Here is a 25,398-nt window from a genome sequence, read left to right on the forward strand (position 1 = left end):
ATATAAAAGGCGTTTAGAAATGCGAATAAACAGTTAGAAAATAATTTATAGAGGTTTTGAAAAGTTTGTTAAGGAGATTTGTAAATTATATGAAAGGACTTTCGTTCGAATAAGAACAAAGTCGATTACTGAGAGCAGATCTATTTTGCGCTTTAGGTTGTTTTCATTCTAACGCTGCTGCCATCATCATTTTTGGTATCAGAGCCAGTCACAGGTGTTGCAGCAAAGATGCCGCCAAGGCGAGGAATTGGTCGAGGAAGACCAGAACCACATGCAGTCCTGATAGAAGAAGTGCGGAGACTGCGTGAACGAATGGAGACAATGGAAACAGCCCAGAGAAGAGCACCTGATGAGAGAACTGAGAGTTCTTCAGAAGAATCTGATGAAGAGGAGGAAGCAGGAGAAGAAAATGAAACTGCCAAAGTCCTCAAGATGCTGGCAAAAGTTGGAAGCAAACCCAAGATAGAAATTCCTATGTATGAAGGAAGTTTAAATGCCGAGGAGCTCATGGATTGGATCAGATCCATAGATCAGTATTTCGATTATGAAGAGATTGAGGAGAATAAGAGGGTGAAGTTTGCAGTCACTAGACTGAAGGGCCATGCAGCCATCTGGTGGGACGAGTTACAGACATCAAGAGCGAGAAAGGGGAAATCTAAGATCAAGCAGTGGGATAAAATGGTAAGTAAACTGAAAGCCAAGTTTTTGCCTAAAGACTATCATTTGAATCTTTTTAAGCAGATGCAAAATCTGAAGCAGAAAGGAATGTCTGTTAAAGAATACACTGAAGAATTTTACAGGTTAAATATCAGAACAGGGCATGTAGAAGATGATTTGGAGAAAGTAGCCAGGTATATTAATGGGCTAAGGTATGAGATCCAAGATGAGATTAGCCTGTTAAGTTTGAAAACTGTTGAGGATGCCTATCAAGCAGCCTTGAAGGCAGAGGAAAAACTATTGCGCAAACAAAACCAGAGAAACAGAGGTAAGAATCCAGCGAAAGAAGGAAGGATACTTGAATCCAAAGTTCAACACTCTCAGAATGAGGCAGGGAGTGCGAGCAATAGAGCACCACAAAGAGGAGATTTTGGCCGTGGAAGGTTTGTGCCCAGAGGCAGAGGCCGAGGAAGAGATGTCTGGTGCTTTGCATGTGGTGAATGGGGACATGTACAATGGGATTGTCCTCATCAGAGATCAGCAAACCAGCGCAACGTGAATGTTGCAGAAGCCAAGGAAGAGATTCCTCAACCTGAAGCTAAAGAGGAACCACCAGAAGACGGAGAGTCCCTATTACTGAAGAGGGTATTACTGGAAGGAGCTAAGGAAGCCAAAGAACCAGTTCAAAGGAAGACTTTATTCAGAACTGTATGTAAGTCCAAGGGTAAGTGTTGCAAGTTGATAATTGATAGCGGTAGTACTGACAACCTTGTTTCTACAGAGATGGTGGACAAGTTGAAGTTGGAGAGAACAGTACACCCCACTCCTTACAAAGTATCGTGGCTTCAAAAGGGCCATCAAATTTTTGTAACTGAACAATGTCAAGTTGAAATTCAGATTGGTACTTATAATGATGTCATTTTATGTGATGTAATGCCGATAGATGTATGCCACATATTGCTTGGAAGGCCCTGGCAATTTGACCGAAATGCCATTCATGATGGCAGAAGAAATACTTATACTTTGGAAAAAGATGGGAATAAGCATACACTACTGCCGTTGAAAGCTGAAGCTGATAAAGAAGCAGCTGGAAACAGTGTTACATTGATGAATGAGAAGATCCTGTTGCAGGAAGATGAGAAGGGTAAGGAGATGCATCTTACTAGTGTTGGCAAACCCAAGGTAATTTTAACTTCTACAAATTTAGAAGATTTACCTGAAGAAATTCAGAATTTCTTGAATGATTGTGCTGATATTGTTGTGGATGAGTTGTTACCCATCAGGAGTATTAGTGAACATAATGATCTAATATCGGGAGTCAGTGTGTCGAATAAAGTAGCCTACAGGGTAATGCAGGAAAATGTCGAAGCTGGAACACAAGTGAAAGAGTTGATGGATAAATGGCTAATCAGTGGAAGCCTTAATCCATGTGTTGTGCCAATAGCACTCAGTCCGAAGAAAGAAGTTGAATGGCGCATGAATTCAAATTCTCGAGCCTTATATAAAATCACCATCAGGGTGAAGAATGAAGATTTGAAGGAATATGCAGTCTCTAAAGAAGAGCTGAAATGGGATCCGAAGAAGATCCAAGTAGATGTGAATTGGCTAACTCCTAGAAGCATATTTGAGGGAGATGTCAAAAGCAGATGGCAGGAATGCAGTAGCAAAGACAAGCAGCGAGCCGATATGAGGAGGCGGAAAAAGGAATTCCAAACAGGTGATTTAGTCATGTATTGCAGAATAGTACCTATACTAAAAGCCAGAAGAAGAACCACAAAGAGACCCCATAACAGACGGAAGCCCAAAGCAGGGAAAAGGAAAAAGAAAGTGCTAAAGAGAACCAGGAGTCAGACTCATTATCAGTGTTTGACCAAGTGGAAAGAGGAACCAGTAGAGGACGTCAGCAGAGCTACAGAGAATGAGGATCAACTCCAAACAACTACAAGATTAGTTTTCTTCCCCGGGAGTCTGATGCAGGAGCATCAAGCACTTAGCCAGCAATGTGACATCTTGGTCACATGTTGTGGCTAGTTAAAAATATATTAGACTTAGAAATAGTTTAAATAATATATTTTATTAAATTTGCTATTTATTTTAGGAGAATTGTAGTTGTTTAATTAAATACGGCATAATAATAGAGTTGGTTTCTTTCCCTGCGTGGAATAGAACCAAAATAGGGAAAATGCTAAATAATAGGGGGTATTAGTTTGTTGAGAAACTCTAGAAGAAATCTATTCTGAGAAGAATAGTTTCTCATATTTGTATAAATTAGAGAAAGGTTGAAGGTGTGAGGGGGGAGTTTTGAGTGTGTGATCTTGGAGAGCGAGAGCTCAGAAGATTGTGAAAAAAAACTGTGTGTTGTGTGTAATAGAGGTGGTTTTTTTTTATACAAATGGAATAAACGCAGGGACTCTGTTTTATAAATAAGTTCACATTGTGTGCGGCGATGTATGCGAAACTGGAAAAGTTTGTGTGTTGAATTCTGTGATTGAATGTGATTGCGTTTTAGTTTTAATATTAAAGATCTTGTAAATTTTACCGGGGAGAGCGTGGGTCACTTTTGGTGAACCAGCAATTGGGCTTGCCGAATCCGATTTCGGATAGGAATTCTAAAACGCAGAGTTGAGAATAGTTGAAACATGATCTCCGATTGGATCGGATCGGAACACCGGAATTTTGCAACCACAGATTCCTGAGATCGCGCATCGGAGTTTGATTGGGGTGTTAGATGTGGTAATGAACGATATATCTATATGTTTGTGTGACCGCCGATTGTAGAAAATGCGTTGTAATGCGTTTCGGATATCAGTCAATCGATATGCACAAATATTATAACCGTGTCATTTGACGAATGCGAGTATATCGCATCGGGATTGGGTCAATTGAAAGCAATTGGCGTTTCTGACTCGATCGGGCCGAAATCTATGGAGCAGTGCAATGATAACGCATGGTGACTTCAGTTTGAATCGGATCGGGTTGTTTGGCGTTTTCCAGTGCGCAATTGGTATATGTGTGTTAACTGTTGATGCGTGGTTTCATGCGATGTAGATCGCCCTAAATCGATTGTTATGCAGATGGTTCCCTTTGCAGATATAGCGCCGAGAGCGAACCTGCCCTCACTAACTCTTGCGTCCCCATCTCTGTTATGATCGGAGCTGTCCGTGGTGTGCATATGTTCATCGACTTCGAAGTGGATGGAACTGTTCAATCGATTAATTTGTCAGCGCAGTGTTTACATGAAGGTTGCATATAAAAGGCGTTTAGAAATGCGAATGAACAGTTAGAAAATAATTTATAGAGGTTTTGAAAAGTTTGTTAAGGAGATTTGTAAATTATATGAAAGGACTTTCGTTCGAATAAGAACAAAGTCGATTACTGAGAGCAGATCTATTTTGCGCTTTAGGTTGTTTTCATTCTAACGCTGCTGCCATCATCAACTAGAAACAAATTTTATTACAATAATTATTCTTTAATGGGACCCCAAGTCTAAACTTAAGAAATTAAAAATATTAATGGGTATTAATCTAATTGTGGGTGTAACTTCTAGAAGAAGACGAGGATCAAGCTCAAATGATCTTAGCCATTGATTAGTTTTTAATATAGGTCGTTGAATGTCAACGAGAAGATTATTTAAGGGAACTTGAGGGTCATTTGGAAAACACACCGAGAGATCAACAGATCAAATTTCTGAAGTGAGAAGTTCTTAGGAGGAAATTTTGATCGAGGAGATTTCTTGCAAAGAGGGGCAGTGAGTATCCGGAAGAAGGAAGTTTTCCTGGGCTAGAGAGTACGAGGTAGAGAGAGGGTAGAACAACGTCCAGAGAGAGGTTGACGTTGGCCCACGCAGCGCTGATGCAGTGGCAGCGCAGGCCTTAGAGGGAGATTGAATTCTTGCTGAGGAAATCGAGTTTCAGTAGTCGGGAGACTAGGTGTGAGAGCGGAAGGCAGAGATTCGGATTTTCCAACCAACAGAGGATCCAGAGAAAAAGCAACGTTGTACCCAGCAGGGGTGACGCAGTTCTGCGCAGAAGCTACGTAGAGGGTACGCAGAGGCTCTAGTTCAACGTGATCAAACTTAGATTCTCCCAGTGACAGGGTGAGATCATTTCACCATTCATTTTGTCCAATTTCTCTCTGTATCGGATTGCTAGTTGAGCATCCAAGAATTATACTCAGATTTTCTCCTGCATAATAATAAAACCCTAAGATCTGTTGCGCTGATTTTCCCGCATTGGGATTTTCCGAGGACATTTGTCCAAAAATAACAGTGTCAATTGTGTTGTATTTTCTTTCTTGCTCAGTCTCTTGTTTCCGCATAATATTTAATTAAGTGAAGGCTGCAGTGTATGTATTACGATATTTGCCGTAGGAAACTACAAGTAATTTGTTTAAAGGAATTTAACAAATAGGAGTAATATCATCAGTTGCTGCAGTAAGGATTTCGGTTGAAGGAATTTTCACATGGTATCAGAGCTGCAGGTGGAACAAGAAGAGCAGTGCCAGAGAACCCAGCGCTGAGCAGAAGAGGGAAATCGAAAAGTTACAGGAGGTAGCAGTTCAAAACCCCAGAGGGTTTGCGCAGTTCTTAGCCGGAGGGCTGAAAATTCGAGGCAGTCTCTCTCTGAGTGAGTCGACGGAGAGAAGGGCTTCCAGTTTGACTTTTTGTCGGGACAAAGGAAGCAGCACTGAAGCCTTAGCGTGAGGAGAGCTGATGGGACTCAGATTCTTTTGCAACCAGTTTGTTGGGCAGAAGATCGCCACAAGAAAGAGAAGGAGCACGGCTGAGGGAATTTCTTCCTCAGAGAATTCCTAGCCAAGGAATTCGAATTCTCTAGAGCTGAGCAGCAATAAGGGGCAACAGTTTTACTAGCTCCAACAAGGAGTGCGTAGGCTAGCCCAGCAATAGCACAGAGCAGAGAGGAGGTCATTCGACTTTCTATTTTTGGCAAAAATGGCAACTAGTGGCTTGACGAATCAAGACAGGTTGGACATAGCATCCAACTACGTCATATGGAAGGCTAGAATGTCATTCCTTCTAGATGAGCATGCCCTCGAGACATACATCGACAGCATGGTGGCTGAACTAGCAGATCCAGATCCGTTGAAGATGTATAGACCAGAGATGGCGAAGGCCAAGAGGATGATCCTTGATGGAGTAAAGGATCACGTGGTGTCTCATGTCGCTGGCAAAGGGACTGCTAAGGAGATGTGGAATGCCTTGGCTACATTATATTAGGGATCTTCCGAGCAGCGGAAGATGTACTTGGAGCAGAAGTTGAGATCTGCTCATATGTAGAAGGGAGAGTGTGTGGATCCATTCCTCACGAAGCTGAAGGAAACCTATGATGAGTTGTCTGTTGCGTGGCATACACCTCAGGATTCAGAGTTGGTTAGACTGGCCCTCAATTTTGTCTCAGATGAGTGGAAAGTCTTTGTCCAGAGTATCCTGGGCAAAGCAACATTGTCGAATTGGGATGAGATGTGGGCAGCTCTAAAACAAGAGGAGTTGAGGAGAGACTTAGTCAAGGTTAAAGTTCACAGAAGCAGCAGCAGTGGGTCGAAGCCCAAGGAGGAGGAGGATCATGCAGCCCTTGCATCGAAGGGACAGCAGGAGCAACGGATAAATAAGAAGGACATCTCGAAGATCAAATGTTTTAGGTGTGGTGAGATGGGTCACTACGCTACTTAGTGTCCTCTCAAGAATAAGGACAAGGATGAGAAGCACGATCTAAAGGCTGCACCCACAAAGATCGAAGAGGAGGAGTTTCCATGACAGTTGAGATACCTCCAGGAGGGAGGTGGGTTGATTTGGAGTTGTAGTTCGAAAGAGCTACAGATGGGCAAGATCCTTGAGGATTCCACCTCTTGGATCAATATCTTTGCTATGGGAGCCCAGATCAAAAGTAGTAGGATGGAATAGTGTCGGATGGTGCCGAGGAGTGTCGGGGAGATAGTTGCAGTGGCTAGGAGCGCCAGAGACTGAACAGTGCAAAGAAGATTTGGCAGCAGTGCAGATGGCACAGAGCAAAAGTCGGCAACAGCGCAATAGATTCAGAAGGTCAGTGCAGAGACTAGCAGCAGTCAGGCTCCATCATTCATGTGGTATCATATTGAACACAGTTAGTTCAGTAATTTTGGATGTTTTTTCGTTGCTGATGGAGTAGCAACAACAGTTTGCAGCGTAGTGGCAGTTGGCAATGGCAGTGCTAGCAGCAGCACAGATGTAGCACTTAAGAGGGAGTTGTAGTGCGGATGCAATGTTGACAGTGGCAGTGTCAGTAGTAGTACAGTTGCAGCAACAGCGCAGTGGTTGGTGGACAGCATGTCAAACATCAGCAGACAGAGGACAATGCTTCAGAGTCAGAATAGTATGTCGCAGCGTATTTTGCTAGAGCACATTCCTCACTACGAGGGAGTGTTGATTTGGGGTAGCATATGATGTGCTCTAAGCCTTAAATTTTGCAGGGAGGCTTGGGCACATGTATTCCAAAGAACCCAAAAAGTGTTTTGGGAAATTCCACCCAGAAACAATTTTATTAAAATAATTAATATTTTTTAATGGCATCATAAGTCTAAACTTAGGAAATTAAAAATATTAATGGGTATTAATTTAATTGTGGGTGTAACTTCTAGAAGAAGACAAGGATCAAGTTAAAATGATCTTAGCCATTGATTAGCTTTTAATATGGGTTGTTGAATGTCAACAAGAAGATTATTTAAGGGAGCTTGAGGGTCATTTGGAAAACACACCGAGAGATCAAGAGATCGAATTTCTGAAGTGAGAAGTTCTCAGGAGGAAATTCTGATCGAGGAGATTTCTTGCAGAGAGGGGCAGTGAGTATCCGAAAGAAGGAAGTTTTCCTGGGCCGGAGAGTACGAGGTAGAGAGAGGGCAGAATGACGTCCAGAGAGAGGTAGACACTGGCCCACGCAGAGCTGACGCAGTGACAGCGCAGGCCTTAGAGGGAGATCGAATTCTTGCTGAGGAAATCAAGTTTCAGTAGCCGAGAGCCGGGGTGTGAGACTGAGAGGCAGAGATTCGGATTTTCCAACCAATAGAGGGTCCAGAGAAGGAGCAGCGTGATACCCAACAGGGGTGATGCAGGAACTACGTAGGAGTGATGCAGTTCTACGCAGAGGCTATGCAAAGGGTACACAGAGGCTCCAGTTCAACGTGATCAGACTTGGATTCTCCTAGTGACAAGGTGAGATCATTTCACCATTCATTTTGTCCAATTTCTCTCTTTATCAGATTACTAGTTGAGCATCCAAGAATTGTGCTCAGATTTTCTCCTGCATAATAATAAAACCCTCAAATCTGTTGCACCAGTTTTCCCACATTGGGTTTTTTTGGGGACATTTGACCAAAAATAACGGTGTCACTTGTGTTGTATTTTATTTCTTGCTTAGTCTCTTATTTCCGCATAATATTTAATTAAGTGAAGGCTGCAGTGTATGTATTACAATATTTGTCGTGGAAAACTACAAGTAATTTGTTTAAAGGAATTTAACAAATAGGAGTAATATCATCAGTTGTTGCAGTAAGGATTTTGATTGAAGGAATTTTCACACCACACCTTGTGGGGTTAAGGGTTTTTCTCACTAACTAGTCGGTGTGTGTGATGGGCGGCAACAGCGCCCATAAACTAGGTTGACTAGTACATGGATGCAATGTTGCTTGGGAGCAAGAGCAGAAGCAGGTAGTGTAGAAATTCTTTGAAATCTTGCAATTGCTAATGAGAGCAAATTGATCTGCAAAAGACACAAGATTTCTCTACCAAAATTCTGCAAAAAGAAAAAAATGAATAGAAACACAATCACACAAAGAAATTTATCTAGGGAACCCAACTAGGAAAAACCCCTCTTGCTTGTATTATCGACTTAGCAATCTGATCTATCACAAAGAATCCACTTCAAGCTTGAATCCCCTGCAATACTGATCAACTCCATTCAAGAACTGCCCAACTCTTAAACAAATAAACCTGCAACGAAGCTTCTACTTCCTTGCGCAATTTGGCCCTTAAAATATAGGAATTTCTCCTATTTCCTTGCACAATTCTAAAGAGAAATAGAGCTACTCAATTCTCAAGCCTATACACAAAACCTATTGTACAATAATGATTACAATTGTGCCTTCCTCCAATCTCAATAGGCAATCCAAATTGCATGACTGACTAGAGCTAATTTTAGCATCTAGAACCATAGTTTTAAAACTCGAACTCAGATTCCGAACCAGCCAAGGGTCAACATTGACTTGGACTCCGACTCGGTATCGACTCCGACTCCGACTCTGTATTGACTCGTACTAGTTGATTTCAATGACTCGATCTTTGTAAAAAATACACTAAATATGGGGGATTTACACTAAATATTTATTTTTTTATGAAAAACATATTTTTAAATATTTTCATTAATGTTTCCAAACTCAAAGCATTAGAATATAGGGAGAAGACAACATATGATCAAAGTATGCTCATGAATATATCTATTATATGAAAATGGCACCCAGTGCATTGTCCAATAAATGTAATATATAGGGATCAGAACAAAAACACATAACAAAGGCGGCTCTAAATGGCCTCTACAACAAAACATCAGTAGTCACTACTGCTAGAGAAGCCAACATCATCTAGCTCAGACTCTAAATCGGAGTCAGACGAGGAAACTCATGGTTTCTCCTCTTCATCAAGATATCCAACTGCAATTGTAGAAGTAATAGCAATAGCAGTAGTGAGAAAACCAACTCCAACTCTTCACAAATACCTCACAAATGCTCACACAAATTCAATGAGATAGCTATGAGGAAATGTGAGGGGGTTGGATCACTTTTATTGGCTTAGGGGGGAGGTAGAGGCACTTAGAAAAAAAGCCAAGAAAAAACTCACTTTGAAGTCCACTTTGCTACCCTTTTTCCTCGCGGCCCAAGCTAGCCGATTTAAGACAGGCTCGGCCAAGTTGGTCGGTCCATTACCGAGTCGGCTGGTCCATTACTGTATCGACCGAGTCGGTGACCGGTTCGGCCGGTTCAGTAACAGACCGGCCACCTGACCGTTTTTCTACCAAGTCGGCCCGGGCAAGGGTATGTCTTGGTCAACCCAGCCAAATCCGATTCGGACCAGCCTGGTTTTAAAACTATGGCTGGAACTAGTTAATTGAGAGTCAGTTGAGTTAACAAAATTCAAACTACTCAACTGAACTCAAGACTATCTCTATTCTAGAACTAGAGATCAGTTAACTGACAGACACTAGAGTTAACTCAATCAGATTGCTAAATTTTAGCAATCAACTAGTACACAACTCACTGAAAGCCCTCTAACTCGAATTAACTGACAAATAAACTAGTGATAGGCCACATCACACTGTTAACTGATAGCTAACTCGAATTTCTATGAGACTGAATTTGAATTTGCTTCTTTGACTAAAAGTCAAAAGAAGCCCTTCCTTGCTACAATTTTAATAGGAAGCAAGAGCGGGGAGCAACATTTTTAAAAGCTCCCAGGTCGAGAGCAAATTTTTATATAATATATATTTTTATATATTTTGATGCATATATGTCAACAAAAACATGTAGAAATGATGAATTAGATATAAAAAGCATAAAAACATGGATTAAGCCATATAACATCATGCTTATATAGCATGTAACGGTACACATAACCAAACTAGCATCGAGTGCAATACATTTATGAACCGAAAATACATAAACAAATAGGTTGTAGATGGCCTCTAGCATCCGTAAAAATCATGCTACAACAAAAACCTACATATCATCAAAATCATTGCCTATCTTGGGATCTTTGTCATCATTATCACCCTCTAAGCATTAACATAAGATAGAAAAAACGTAGCATGTCAAGTCAAGATTTGCTTGAGTGATGGATACATTTTTAGTAGGGTCGTGATAGAGGAATTCGACAACCAATGTCACTAACATCAAAGTACATAGAGGGCTCGATGCTCTTGATTAAATACGTGTTCCATAGTACATATCCTAGTACATGACAAAATCCAATGGAAACATTGAATCCCCTCAATCCTGAAATCCTGAAAAACTCATAAGTCTGTTGGATTTTGAGTGAGATCTAAAATTCTACTTTCTCCATATGAAATCCAATGGGGTCGAAACCACTCTCAAACATCCTGAGTCATTTCATGGTAATGTTAAAAATTTAAGTAAAATGATAACATTACCATGAATCGCATATCAATACTAGGGCCGTAGGCTTGATCATTAGGTTGCCCCCCACAAAAATTCTTGTTTTTTTGAAAAAAAATTGCATTTTGGGATCGCGCTCCCTTGGGTCACTCTCGAAGGGAGCGCGCTTTGAGAGCAGATTCGAGGGTGTGGAGGGGGGGCGGCACTCCCTCACAACCCTGACCCAGGTTTTTATGACAAAACCTTATGACAATGTCCTTTCTAAGTATATGGCATTTTGTAGTTGTTAACGAGGATGTGTAGGCCCTTTGAAGCTTTGATTACCTGTGAGTGGGACTGAACACATTGTTCTTTTAATTTTCTATATCTATTGTTTTGCTACACTATTGTATTGCATCTTTGTTTTAACAAAAACAAGATCTTCATTAACTTTCAAACAGAGAGTTACATAAGTTTTCTTTGCTATATAGCCCATTGATTTATTTGCCTCTGTCTAACAAAGGATAGGGTCCTTGACATATCTATCCTTAATGAAGAATTTTTCTTCTCTGTATCAATACACAAAATGAGAGATGTATGATGGAAAACACCATAGAATCTTTTTACTTGTATTTCTTCTAAAGAAAAATACACATTGTTTATAAACGTAACCCAAAAGACAAAGAAACAGAGAGATTGTTTGATTCTATGTCACTAGGGATTTCAGTGTTACTCTGTCTATTTTGAGACTTCATAGTTTGTTGATCCAGAACATTGTCACTTAAAAAATTTAACATTACCATGAATTGCACATCAATATTAAGGCCATATGCTTCAATATTAGGTTGCCCTACTCATAAAATCTTGTTTGTTTGAAAAAAATATGCGTTTGAAACGTGCTTGCAAATATTTTTTTTGCGAAAAAAAGCCAGGGAATGAAAAAACATTGTCCTAATCCACTCCTGCTTGGAACGCGCTTCAGGAGCGGATTCAGGGGGGGGGATGCTCCCCCGTAACCCTGCATGGATGAGTGACCCACTGCCCTGGAATCATGTCAACGTGGCTAAGAGGCTTATGCTACCAAAGTTTAACCCATAGATAGCTCCATTAACTCAAATAATCCTCCTTAGGGTTACCGCAGATCTAAATCAGAATTTCGGTCTACTTTGGGAGTGGTAGCCCTTGCTCCTCCAATGATAGACTTCACACTTCAACACAGTCACAAAGTAACCCCAAATTGCCTAATCAGAGCCAAAGAAATGCCCTTATCCAAAGCCCTTGATTTGCCGCAGAGAATACGCCTCAAACAGCCTCCTAATTAATCCACGGAACTCTTCTTGCTTGCCAAAACCAAATGGAGAAGATACCTCAAAGAATTATGCCAAATAGTTTTAAAGGCAATAGAGAAGATTAGCTAGGGTGGGATCATCTCCATTGAACCTAATCAAAAGAAGACGGGTTCTTAAAACCCTTAGAAGCCTCAACTCAAAAACAAAGATATCCAACCAATCAATGATGATGAAATGATTTCACCTCTCTCTTATTTATAGATTCCTCATGGGGGTCTTTTCTGTTGATTTGGGGTAGCATTGGATGTGCTCTAGGCCTCAAAATTTGCAAGGAGGCTTAAACACATGCATTCTCCAATACCAAGAAATCGTTTTGGGAAATTCCATCCGGAAACAGTTTTATTAAAATAATTAATTACTTTTAATGGGACCCTAAGTCTCAACGACACCAAGTCGTTCTCGGAAAGTCAAGAATTTGACCTTTCCCACGAGCTTTGTCAAAATGTCGGCGACCTGTTCATCTGTACCGATATGTTGGAGCCTCATTGGTCCCCGTTGCACCATATCCCAGATATAGTGGTACCTGATATCGATATGCTTGGAGCGATCATGAAATACGGGATTCTATGATAAACGAATCTCGCTCTGGTTGTCACACAGGATCACGGTAGTATCCAATGTAAATCCAAACAGCTCACTGAATAGCTTCCGCAACCAGACCGCCTCACAAGAGGCCATACTAGCAGCAATGTGCTCTGCCTCGGCAGTGCTCAAAGCCACCGATTTTTGCTTCCTTCTCATCTAGGATATCGAGGCAAATCCAAAAGAGAAATAACATCCGGAAGTGCTCTTTCAGTTCACCACACTGCCTGCCCAATCAGCATCGGTATATCCATGTAGTCTCACATTTCCAGTAGTGTATCTCAACCCATGAGTGATTGTGCCACGAAGATATCTCAACAGATTCTTGGCACCAATCCAAGTGTGTGGTGAAGCTCAACCATATGTTGACTCAACGTGTTGACTGCAAAACATATATTCGGACAGGAGTTCACTAAGAACATCAATGCTTCGATGAGTTGACGATACTCAGTAGCATTTTGTAAAACAAGTCCGGCAACACTACCGCTTAACTTCTTGAATTCAAGCTCCATCGGGGTAGTCATGGGCTTGCAGTTCACCATACCAAATCTCTCCAATATCTTCACCACATGTTTTTCTTGAGATAGGGAAATCTCCCCCGGTTTCTGCCAGACTTCCAGTCCTAGGAAATAGTGCTAGGTCCTTCATCTCGAACTCGGAAGCCAACTCCCTCTTACATTTGAGAATGAGAGGGTCTGCACCTGTCAGAAAGAGGCCGTCAATGTACAGCACCAGTATAAGAGGTTTGCCATCTTCAACCTTAAAGTAAAGGTTAGGGTCGGCTTCACTCCTAGTGAATCCCAGCTTCATCAAGTAGTTATCGATCCTCTCATACCATGCTCAGGGTGCTTGCTTCAGCCCATAAAGGGCTTTCTTCAACCTGCACATGTGAGATTCCCGGTCATGAATCTCAAATCCTTCGGGTTGTTCCACATAGACTTCCTCTTTGATCGAACCATCCAAGAATGTAGTCTTGACATCCATCTGATGTAGGTTTCATCCTTGTGAAGTAGCAAGGGCTATGATCGAGCGGATGGTGGTATATCAGGCAACAAGTGCAAATATCTCGTCATAGTTTATACCTACCTTCTAAGAGAAGCCACGAGCGACAAAACGAACCTTATACTTTTCAGCGCTTCCATCAGCTCCATGCTTTATCTTGTAAAGCCATTTCGAAGTGACAATGGCTTTGTCCCGAGGTCTAGGGACCACATCCCAGACATTGTTTTTCATGATGGACTCATATTCCTCAGTCATAGCATCCTTCCAGACTTGATGCTTGACAGCTTCTGCAAATGATGAAGGCTCATTTTGGATGATCGTGCTCATGATGGTCAAGTATCCCTGATACCTGGTCAGCTTCTTACTTTCCCGGAAAGTCCCTCTGGGTGCAATGTGTCCTTCAGCATCATCAAGTGTCCCCCTAAGCCATGAAGGCCTCTTCCTAGAAGAGGAAGGCTCTTACAGAGGGGTATCAATAGGATCCATAGGTTCTTCCACATCAAGCATCGTCTCATCTTCCTTTTCCTCCGGTTTCCTGGTGTCGGCTTCTTTAGATTCCCTTAGAGTAGGAAGATTGTCAACTTTGCTAAGAGCCATATCTTCGTCAAAGGTGACATCGTGGCTAATCTCGACTTCCCTTTGACCAGCCACATAGATTCTATAGCCCTTAGTATTTTCACTATAGCCCACAAAGATTCCTTCCTTTCTAGATGCACCCAATTTATTCCTTTTCTCTTTCGACACATGAAAATATACGCAACTTCCAAAAATTCTAAAATGAGATACGTCGGGTTTCTTACTAGTGAACATTTATTCGAGAGTCTTGGAACCCAATGGTTGATGAGGGCATCGATTTTGCACATATACGGCGGTATTTGCAGCTTCAGCCCATAGAAACTTCGGAAGTCTTTGATCATGAAGCATAGCATGGACAACTTCCACAATCGTACGATTCTTCCTTTCCGCCACACCATTTTTCTCAGGAGTATATGGTGTTGTAGTCTCCCTCTTAATGCCAACCTCTTTGCAAAAGTCATGGAATTCATTGGATTCATACTCAATCCCATTATCAGTCCTTAAGATCTTGATCTTCTTTTCGATTCGATTCTCGATCAAGGCTTTGAAGTGACAAAACCAAGAGAACACTTCATCCTTCTTTTTCAGGAAGTATATCCAAGTCTTGCGAGAATAATCATCTGTAAAAGTGAGGTAATATAAATATCCTCCCAAGGAATTCACAGGCATCATACCAGATATGTCAAAGTGAACCAACTGCAACATATCGGAGGTCTTGCTTTGGCTTGAGGGGAATGGTCCCCTTTTGAGCTTTCCTTCAGCACATCCCAGACATACACCTTCTTGCTCTAATTTGAACTCGGGCATTCCAGTCACCATTTTTCTCACATCAGGTAGAGCTTTAAAATGAAGGTGAGCAAACCTCCGATGCCATTGTTCGAACTGAAGAGATGTGTCACAAGACATGACACCCAGCAGACTTCCTCCGACCTAATATAATGTGTCAACTCGAAACCCAAGAGTGAAAGCATCTTTAAAATTCTTTTTCCATACACGTACCTTGATATCGATGAAGGCCACCTTGTAGCCTTTGTCTTCCATTGCCGAAATGGACACCATGTTCTTTTTGAGATCAGGTACATATAGGACTTCTTGTAAATGAATTGTATTTCCCTGATTCAATTGAAGAGTGACATTCCCTACGCCTTTCACGAGATATTTTGAGTTGTCCCCAAGAACAATTTCTTGGTTGGTCTCCTTTTCTATCAGATTAGAGATAACTTCTTTGTAACCAGTGAAGTGCCTTGAGGCACCACTATCAATAAGCCAATTTCCCAGCGAGTCTGGGGGAGCAGTAATAGAGAGGGTTGCTGGTAGATAATATTCATCTTGCTTATTGTTAACAACGTTAGATTCATACCTGGAGTTTCTTGCCTTCTTGAAGGGTTGACCTCTTTTTTTATTTCCAGCATTCCTTTTACCTCTGCCATTGTGCCTGCCATTTCTTTGATTGCCTTGAGAGTGATTTTGGTCATCGTCATGGTGTGAGTCCCTTTTATCAGGGCACTCCCTTGCATAGTGGCCCATTTTGTTGCAACTGTAACATCGTCCTTTTCTTCCACCTTTCAGTCTGACCTTTCCTTTGGATTTAGCCCCGGAATGGTTTCTCCTTTTATCATGACAAGAAAAGGCAGAGGGATTGCCTTTAAGCATGGGCATTTCTTGCTCTTCCATCCTTGTTTCTTCTTGAATGCATCTTGCCATCAATTCTTCAAATCCAGGAATTACATTATTGTTGAGAAGAGTAGTCCTGAATATATACCATTCAGGTGGCAGCCCTCCGAGAGTTGTGATAGTCATTTCCCTATTAGGAACTACTTCCCCAATAGATAGGAGATCATTCTTGATCTCGATGATCCTTAAGAAATATGCTTGCATACTCTCATCTTTGCCCTTCTTAATTTCCTTCAGCTTATTTCTAAGGAACAAAACTTGGTTTGCATCATTAACTATGAATAAACTCACCAGTGTATCGTAGATTTCCTTGGAGGTGGTCAGCTCGGAAACATAGGCCACCAGGCACTTGTCGATAGAGTCCCAAATGATCTTCTTTGCTTTGACTTCTCCCCTGGTCCACTTGTTCTTTGCAGCAGTGGATGCATTTGATGGAGGCTCAACAATTCTGCCTCTCACATGGTCCAACACTTCCTGCTCTTCTAATGTCAGATCGAGAGACATATTCCATCCGTGATAGTCAGACTTCTCAAGGAGTTTGTCTTCAGCGGGGAAGTGTGCTGAGGACCCCATGACTTCTTTAAGATTGCTTCAACAGCCTTCGGTGATTGCTCTAGCTCTTGCTCTTGCTTGGGCTTTGTCTTCACCTCAACTCTGATACCATGTTAAAATATGGTATGTTCTATGCTTAGAGTAGTTTACTTCAAATCTTTTTATTAGCCACTGATTAGCAATCACATAAACATAAAGTAAAGTGCAAATAGATCATTAAACGATCGACAGAAAACAAGCCAAGACAAGAGACACAAGATGTGGCAGCTAGCCAGGGACAAACCCCAATGCGAGGAAACCCTTTGATCAATTCCTCTTTAATCTTCAATAGTTCAGCAGAGAGAAATAGTAAAATTCAGAATTCTGTAATTTTATAACAGCAGCAGCAAACCCTAAATTAGCATAGTCAAACTCAGTCAAAACAGCCCCAAATTGACTTCTAGTCAACTTGAAGAACTCGTTCTTCAACAGCTATCTTCAGCAGCCCAAAGCAGTCCACAATAACCAGTCAAAATAGCAGTCAAAATTTCAACAATCAGCGGTCAGCCCTAACTAGTCAGCGCTGGTCAACGCTAGTCAACGCAGCCCCTAGAAAGTCAACGCAGGTCTTCCTTGGTCAATGCTCCATAAAACAGCCCAGCATTTGGTCAACACAGCCCTAGAAATGTCAACGCTGCCCAGAAAGTCAATGCTACCCTAAACGTTGCCCTAATTCAATCAACGCTGCCCTAATTCGTCCTTCTTCTTGCACGTGTGAGAGAAGTTGCTCCTTTGCTTGCCCAATAAGATGAGGAGAGAGAAGATGATTTGAGATTAGATGAGTTGATAATGAATCAACCTCACTTGTACTTATATGATTTGTTGTGCATGTGTGCCACACATTTAGCTGCTGGCCAACCTTGACAATTTGTCAAGTAAATACAAATAAATTCATATCTCCATAAATACTTGTCGGAATCGGATGATCTTTAGATCAATCCTACACCTCTCGACAAGAGGAATCTAGGAAAAATATCAATTGCCATAAATAAGGTGACCCACATGGAGTTTGGCCCTAGTTGCCAATTTTAACAGAAGCACTTAATCGGGTTGACCATTAGCCACCTCTATCAAGGGAGGAAACACCTTTACAAGACTTGGTCTAATTAGACATCAAAAGATGATCCTTGTTTGAAGTATTAATATGCCCCTTAACATACAAGTTTGATCCACTTAGATGCATATATGATCCTAGTCTCTAATGGATGGTTGCTTTCACTAGAGTTCATGTTGTTTTTGTCAGATGGTCCACAGCTGCCCAGACCTTGAGGGCACCCACTCCACAAGTACCCAGGCCTTTCCAAAGAGATAGATGACTTAGTAGATGCAGCGTTGAGAGAATTGAGCCTCCTAATGACTTGAGCAAATGCTACATGTCCCAAAGCACCCTCCGAACCCATGACATTGATCTACTTTGATGCAGCGTAGAGGATTCTTCATGATGACACAGTTGGACCCAGCATGACCCCAGGCGAGCCTTGACACAACCTGATGGACAAGACTTGATTCAGAGTCTACCATTGAAAGACTTGGGTGGGCTTGTTGAACTTGGAGAAGCCTTAAAGTTGGAGAAAGCATGCCTTATTTTGACAGTTGGGGACCCATGCGAAAGCATGCCTTATTTTGACAGTTGGGGACCCATGGAGTTGACACGATGGCACCCCAACTAGACTTGGGACCCTAGATGAGGATATGAGGTGGATTTGAGAGAATCTCCTCAAATTTTGGACGATCCTATCATCATGACACTTTTTCAGGCCTCACTTCACCATGGCATGGCATTTGAAGCCCTAAAAGGGCATGACATCAGCATTTTTCGAGGCTATTGCTCCCACATGTGGCAAATTATGGCTTATTTTGTCACTTAGCTAGTGGGTTGGCTTGTGTTAAAATTGGCAACTAGAGCCAAACTCCACATGGGTCATCTTATTTATGACAACTAATCTTTCCTCTCTCTGAGAGGTGTAGGATTGATCTAAAGATCATCCGATTCCGACATTTACAAACGAAGTTATGAATTTATTTTGATTATGGACAAATTGTCAAGTGGGCCAGCAAACTTATGTAGGCCCAGAAGCCCAACAGTCATGTCTATTCATCCTCAACGTTTGCTATAACTACATGATGCTTTAGTCTCATTTGGACACAATCATCTTCACACTTCTCTCTCTCTCTCTCTCCTCATTGATTGGGTACGGATTTATGGGCCTCTCTCTCTCCACACCTCTGAAATTTCAGGAGAGCAAAATTTCAGGAGGCCGTAATTTCAGGAGACCGAATTTCTGGACAGTTTGACCAAGCGTTGACCAGCATGCGTTGACCTGTTTGGCTTCGTTTTTGGGTGAGGTATTTCTGTTTGGGCAAGCCGCATTTCTGGGCACAAAAATTGGGGCCAAACGTTGACTTTAACCAACGTTGACTACAGTGAGGGCTGACCACAAGTTGGTTGTTTGACCAGATTTGACTGGGTTGTTTTGAGGGCTCATTCATCTTGTTGTTTGGAGGCCGAAGTTGACTGAAGTTGACCAAATTGTTGAAGGTCAATTCTGCCCTGTTGACCAGCGTAGACTTTTCTGGTTAGGGCTCTTTTGTTGCTGTCATAAATTATTAGATTTGTAAATTGTACTATCTCTCTCTGCTGAACTATTGAAGACTATAAGAAGAATTGATCAAGGGTTTCCCCACATTGGGGTTTGTCCCTGGCTGCTGCCACATCTTGTGTCCTCTTGTCTTGGCTTGTCTTCCACTGTTTATGTTTATGTTAATGTTCTATCTGCATTTTACTATCATGTTATGTGATTGCTAATTTGAATATTGATATTGGGCTAATAACGAAATTGAAGTAAAATTGCTCTAAAGCATAGAACATACCATTTGTTGTCTAAAATTAACAGCTTGTAACCCAAGATTATTTTATGTCAAACTTGTTTTAGGGGCTTAATTAGTTAGAAATTATTGAGGTAGACCTTATATAAATAAAGGTCACTCACTTTCATTGTTCATCATCACTTGTGAACCAATTCAGCCTCTTTGAAGGATTTAGACATAGCTGAAATAGTCTTGTTTTCTTGTGGTAGTTTTTGTTGAATATTTTTCTATGAAATCTTGGCAAAGTATTGTATACATTACCCTTCAGAATGTGTAACAATCCCTTGAATGAATCTTCATGTTAAGCTATATTCAATGATTTTACCCCCTCATAAAATGATAGTTAGGGTTTTTATTGCCTAATCTTTGTGCTAGGATTTTATTCTTCCATTAGTAGATCTCCCTCTAGACTCCATCACCCAAGGCTCAAGCAATAGCCTTCCACATAGGTGATCACACCATAAAAAATTTCCTAAACCTAAATGTTCTCTCTCTTCTTCAATTTTCAGCCCTTTAAGACAAGCTGCTAGGCTAGGGATAGGGTCGAATTCAACTAGGAAGAGTGCATTGGCCTGTAGAGGGGTTTTATTCGTGGTTTGTGTCTCATGGCCCCAAAATCATCTCTTTCCCACAGTGAATTCTTCGATTTTAGAGTTGATGCCACAAGCCCTAGCTAATTTTTCCCTAGGGTAAACCCTAATCTAACCCCAGAGTTCAACTTGGTGCTTTTTGAATGCTTGTTGTTCCATTTATTGATCATATCCATCTTATCAAGTCTTTTCTTGCCCTGGTGTACCTTGGTAAGCCATTTTCTCCTTGCTTATTTACTAAACCCTAGGTCACTTGTGCCCTTGATAGGCCTTTGGAAGGCACGCTTTGCCTTGTCCTTAAGCTGATTATCGTTCCTTAGCCTATCCTTGTCACCTCCTAGCCTTAGACATTGAATATCTATTAGGTGACCTACATAGGGAAGCCTCCCTTGAGATGAGAATCCATTAATGAGCAGGAGGTGGTGGCTGTGGTGACAGTGGGCCTCCACCTCATAGTGTTGTCCTTTGCTCCAGTCCTTGTCTTGTGAGGCCTCTCACAACACCTACTAGATTTTGAGGCAACAGGACATGAAAAAATTGCCTTATCTCACGTACAGTCAAATTATGGTTTACAGCAAGTTTGATGTATCACTCAAACTTCATGTCAGGTAACCAAACCACGATTTTATTACTGCCACTGACAGTGCTACTCAACTGACTGACTAAGTCTTAATGATGGATTCCAGAGAGGATAACTATTCACCCCCTGGGGTTTTAGCTAGGTTGACTTGATTGCTGACAAATTGAATGTCAAGCAATTGCACCCTGAAACCTTTCATTTTTATTTTATAATCATGCTGTTGTGCAAAACAAATATTCAATAGAATCACTTATGATTGATTTCGGTTTTTATTTTAGTTTTATGGCAATCTATTTGAATGCCAACGGTCACCTCTGTAGCATAGAGAGTAGTTTACAACATTTCAAGATACCATATATTAGATGTTGTTAGCATTAGTCTACAGGCCACTGACTTCATATGTACCCATACCTATACATGCAAGGCTTCTCGTCAATTGAAACATCTACCATTCAAAAAATGATTAAATTTGTAGCCAAGAAAAAACAGCGTAAGCAATGCTCACAATTATGGCTAAGATCGGAACAAGCATTTAGAAAGCAATACTTCTTATGATTTCGGAGAATCCAGTCAGATACAAAAAATAGATATAACTACCAACCTCCCCATTTATCTGGATCCAAACCAAATGCTTCCAATGCTCTTTTCTGACATAACGACTCTGCCATGTCAATGAATCTGTTTTGGCAGCAAAGCAGTGAACAAAGTCCAGGATATGTCAAAACCATTCTTATGCTTAGGGTATCAGAAAACTGAATAGTAAAGCAGGTTACAACTCACAGGCTTACAACAAAGGTCTCTGTCTAAAATTAGCCTATTAACGACCTAAGATTTAGTAGCTTACTCATTTCCTCCATAGTATCTTGCACCAGGATAGCCTTCACTGTATTTATTGGTCATGACTGATCCTACAGCCTGCATGACTGATAATGAAGTAAAGTTCTCTGAAGGGATAAGTTCAAGACCCTGCACAAAACAAAACAAAAATCATTTGTTAGAATCGATATAGCCATTTTCCCCAACAGCATCTATGTCAACCTATCAAGTTTGGAATAAAACAAATATTCATTTACACGAATAGAACACCATCATTTCTCAGACCTTCAGCAAAACACTGTACAATAGACAATTCAAAATTCCTCCAGCAAACACAGATTAAGTGGCACTCTGCGAGAATTCAAATTGTTATAGAGAATAAATATACAAAGGAAAAAAGTCCAAACCATTCCAGAGATAGGCTCACCACTTGACCATATACAAAGAAAAAAAAGTCCAAACCATTCCAGAGATGGGCTCACCACTCAACCATACAGGTACAATGATCATGACCACTATGGCTAACATGAGGTAAGGTTGTTCTACCTTCCTAATTTATATTTAACATGATTGAGATCCCGTTCTGTGTACTTCCTAATTCCATGCAGATCTTGTGTGTAAAAACTTTGTAGCGATTTTGGTGTGCCTCCAGGTCTCCATTCTTACAAGTTACATTTACAATGCTCAACACACTTGCATATAGCATTGACTTTACCTAACAAATTTGACCAAGCCGCAAACAAGGTTTTCATTTTATTTTCTATTCATTTAACTATGAAATCACATTTCACCCTATAAATTTAGTTAACTAAAAGCTACTATACTTCATCCAAAATGCTGCCATTTATTTTTAATGCCTGTGGGAATGATTTTTCAAGCACAAATTTTCGTACAGCCATGCTAATGGCATCTCTCTAACTCTCTCTCTCTCTATATATATAGACTCACAAGAGGACATGATAGATTTTTATGAACAATGAAATACGATGCATGATTGAAGATTCATTGATCCTCAAAACTGTTTTCTTACTAATATTCCTCTTGTATTTTCTAGACTAAAGTTCGCAATTTGAACATCTTTTTTCTTGTAATTTACCGTCATTTTGCGTGTAAGTTACCATCTTCTTGGTAAATCACAATGGCAGGGTTATACATCTAGGTACTGAAACATGTATTCTATAACATTTCTCTAATGTGCTGCCACCAGCAGACTGATGGATGTTGGGAGTAAATCCACCCAAAATTACAAGTCTGTAAATGACAAATAAGACAGATAATTAAGAAACAATATGCGTACACAACTTCAATAAAATAGAGAGAAAAAGAACGATCATAGCATCATTCACAAGAACACGAGGACTGTCAATGAAGCTCTTACAGTTTTATGTACAAAAGAGAAACAGATACAGTGCACAATATAGAATGATGTTGCCTCCTCTTGTGATATAACTTAATTCAAAATAGGGGGCATCTTTATGCATATAGAGGTCTTATGCACACAGTAGTTGGGGGAATGCCACTGTTCATCCAACTAATAAGCAGTTCCCAAAAAGGACTCTACTAATGGCGTTACCACAATGATTACTATTACCCACCAAAAGTGGATACCCCTAGGAGAACTTTTCTCCTAATCATCCTCTTCCAGTTGGCAGCTGGCAGCCCGACAGCCACCTTGTAGCGCTGATATAATATGCCATTTTATCTCCGCCACCTGCATTAGTCATATGTTTCCTCGACCATTTGTCAAGAGAACATGTTAGAAGGTGGGCAATCTGATCCAAAAGGTATGTTATTCATTGTGCAATCGAGTGCTTGTGCTTGTTTTTTGTTTGGGCATTTGGCACGGATTAAGGGGTGACTTGGAAGGAATAAGGGTTTTGACCGTTGTTTTGTTCCCTCACCTTAAATAGGAGGTTAATCTTCAATCATAGTCCAGTGGGACCTCCCCTATTGGCCCATGGCTTTAGGAAGAGCACTACTTGGGAAACCCCGATTTTCGTAGCATGGTCCTGTTTTCCCATTCCATATTTATCACTACCCTCCTCACATTACAAGCCCTATTCACCATCTCCCCTCTGGGTCCACAAGGCACTAGCACACCCCCTCCCCTTGTCCACATATCTGGGTCGGGCCTAGAAACGTTGCCCTAGAGGTTGATGTAACTAAAAGAAAAGTAAAAGCATAACATGTCCACAAGCAAGAAACAAAAGAAAGAAAATTATAAAATGAAAAAGATGGATGGGACATTTATATTAACACATGGGCAAAAGCCAAGCATGAGCTCTACCCCTTATCATTATGGCCATCACCCAATTCTTGGGGCCAATGTTGCTCTATTACATCATTAAAAGGAACCCTTGCATGTCCCAACCCCCGGTGGGCGATGAACTACCCCACCTTTAAGGGCGTAATCACTACTATACATCATACACAACATGCTCTCATTTCCTAGAGCTTCGAGCAGTAATACAAAGAAAAGTCAAGAAAAAAGCAAAAAGCGATAAGAAGGGTGGAAAAGTCAAGGTAACTCATGTATCCACGATTGTTCCTTCCTCACATTTGTATGCCCAGAATGTCGACTTCCTCATCATTGATACCCCTTTGACCATGACATTTTGCTTTTAAACCCCTTTATCCCCATTTTGTTCCATCATTATTCACATGCCACCTATTGATTGAAGGATGTACCTGGTAGCTGTCTTTCCCTTTAGGGCCTGAAAATACCTAACAGGATCGTCTATTAGCCACTCCTACCTAAGGAGGTAACATTATTATGAGATCAAAGCCTTGAATTTGGAAGGGAAGCCCTGTATGAAGTGGTAATTTTCCCTTGAGTAGCAAGCTTGGTTCACGTAGATGCACTAATGATTATTGTACCTAAGGGTAGAGATGCAACACTGCACATTGTTTGTGATCGGCAGGTGGTTTTCATCATGGGTTGGGCAACTTAACTAGGGCTCAAGTCAACTAGAGGAACATATCACACCCTACAGGTGAAGCGTTGAGAGCGATGGGACTCCTATCACTTGCAGAGCATCACTCCATTCCATTGGCACCTATAACACCCAACAGTTTGCGCTTGGCACCACATTATTCATGGGATGATGCACTTGGACCAGCATGCCCCCATCCGGCTTAGCAGTGTATAGATGGTTTGACAATTGATTTGAGACTTGTTGACCACATTTTTGTCAACGGTCCAAGGAAGCAGGATCAAAGACTTGAAGGAATTTTTTCAAAATTTAGGTTCATCAGCAAGCACATTGTATCATTGTAAACCCAATTTCTGCAAGTTATAATGTAAATGACGCTAGTATATCTATTTAATTTTGTAACAACACCTAGGTAAGCCTTTGATTTTGGTGACGAATTTCATCCTAGGACATTTTTAACCTCACTGAATTATGTGTGTTTCTAAACACGGATAATCGACAAAGTTTTTCCTTCAGCTTAAACCCTAAAGCTAGGGTGGAATTCATTGACAAGATCTTAAGTGAGTCCTAGTATTATATCGAGTCTTTGTAACAGTGGTTTGGGAATAATTTAAGCTATTTGGCTAAATTATTTTATTACAAATCACTTGGTCTATACTAGATCATATTGTGTCGCAGAATTGAGTAATGTCATGAAGGTCTATCACGAATGTGTATTCCCCCTTTGAGGGTTGAATTAATTGGAATCTCTGATGTAAAAATTATTTTAATGCATGGTCCCTCATACTTAGACACCATGGCTAAAATATTTGAGGGTGGAAAAAATATTAATCCACTCTTGTGTCAATTAATTAATTTTTCTGGCTAAATCAAAATTAAATCCTTAGCTAGAAAATCAATTAATTTAGAGTCAAAAGTTATTATAGAGAAATTAAATTTTCTCTTAGTGGAAAATAATCAAAAAATTCGTGGGTCAAAAAAAGTCAAATTTTGGAGGTCCCCCACCAAGGCAAAAATAGATATTTTAAGAAAAATTGAGCCCTTAG

The 25,398-nt window shown here is 40.8% G+C and overlaps 1 protein-coding gene across 1 annotated transcript in view; it reads right to left on the bottom strand.

Moving 5' to 3' along the window:
• The window catches only part of LOC149258285 (serine hydroxymethyltransferase, mitochondrial-like), a 139,439-nt gene that overhangs the window by 70,971 nt on the left and 43,070 nt on the right, over positions 1-25,398 (bottom strand). The window contains exons 4-5 of the mRNA XM_089409150.1: positions 21,448-21,569; positions 21,205-21,281 (exon numbers count right to left, since the gene is read on the bottom strand). Coding sequence (XP_089265276.1) covers positions 21,205-21,281; positions 21,448-21,569 — 199 coding nt within the window. The remainder of the gene's footprint in view (positions 1-21,204; positions 21,282-21,447; positions 21,570-25,398) is intronic.

This window comes from Pinus tabuliformis, chromosome 6 (assembly GCF_031772625.1).
Source record: "Pinus tabuliformis cultivar Carrire ecotype Pingquan chromosome 6, CPIR1, whole genome shotgun sequence".
NCBI lineage: Eukaryota > Viridiplantae > Streptophyta > Pinopsida > Pinales > Pinaceae > Pinus > Pinus tabuliformis.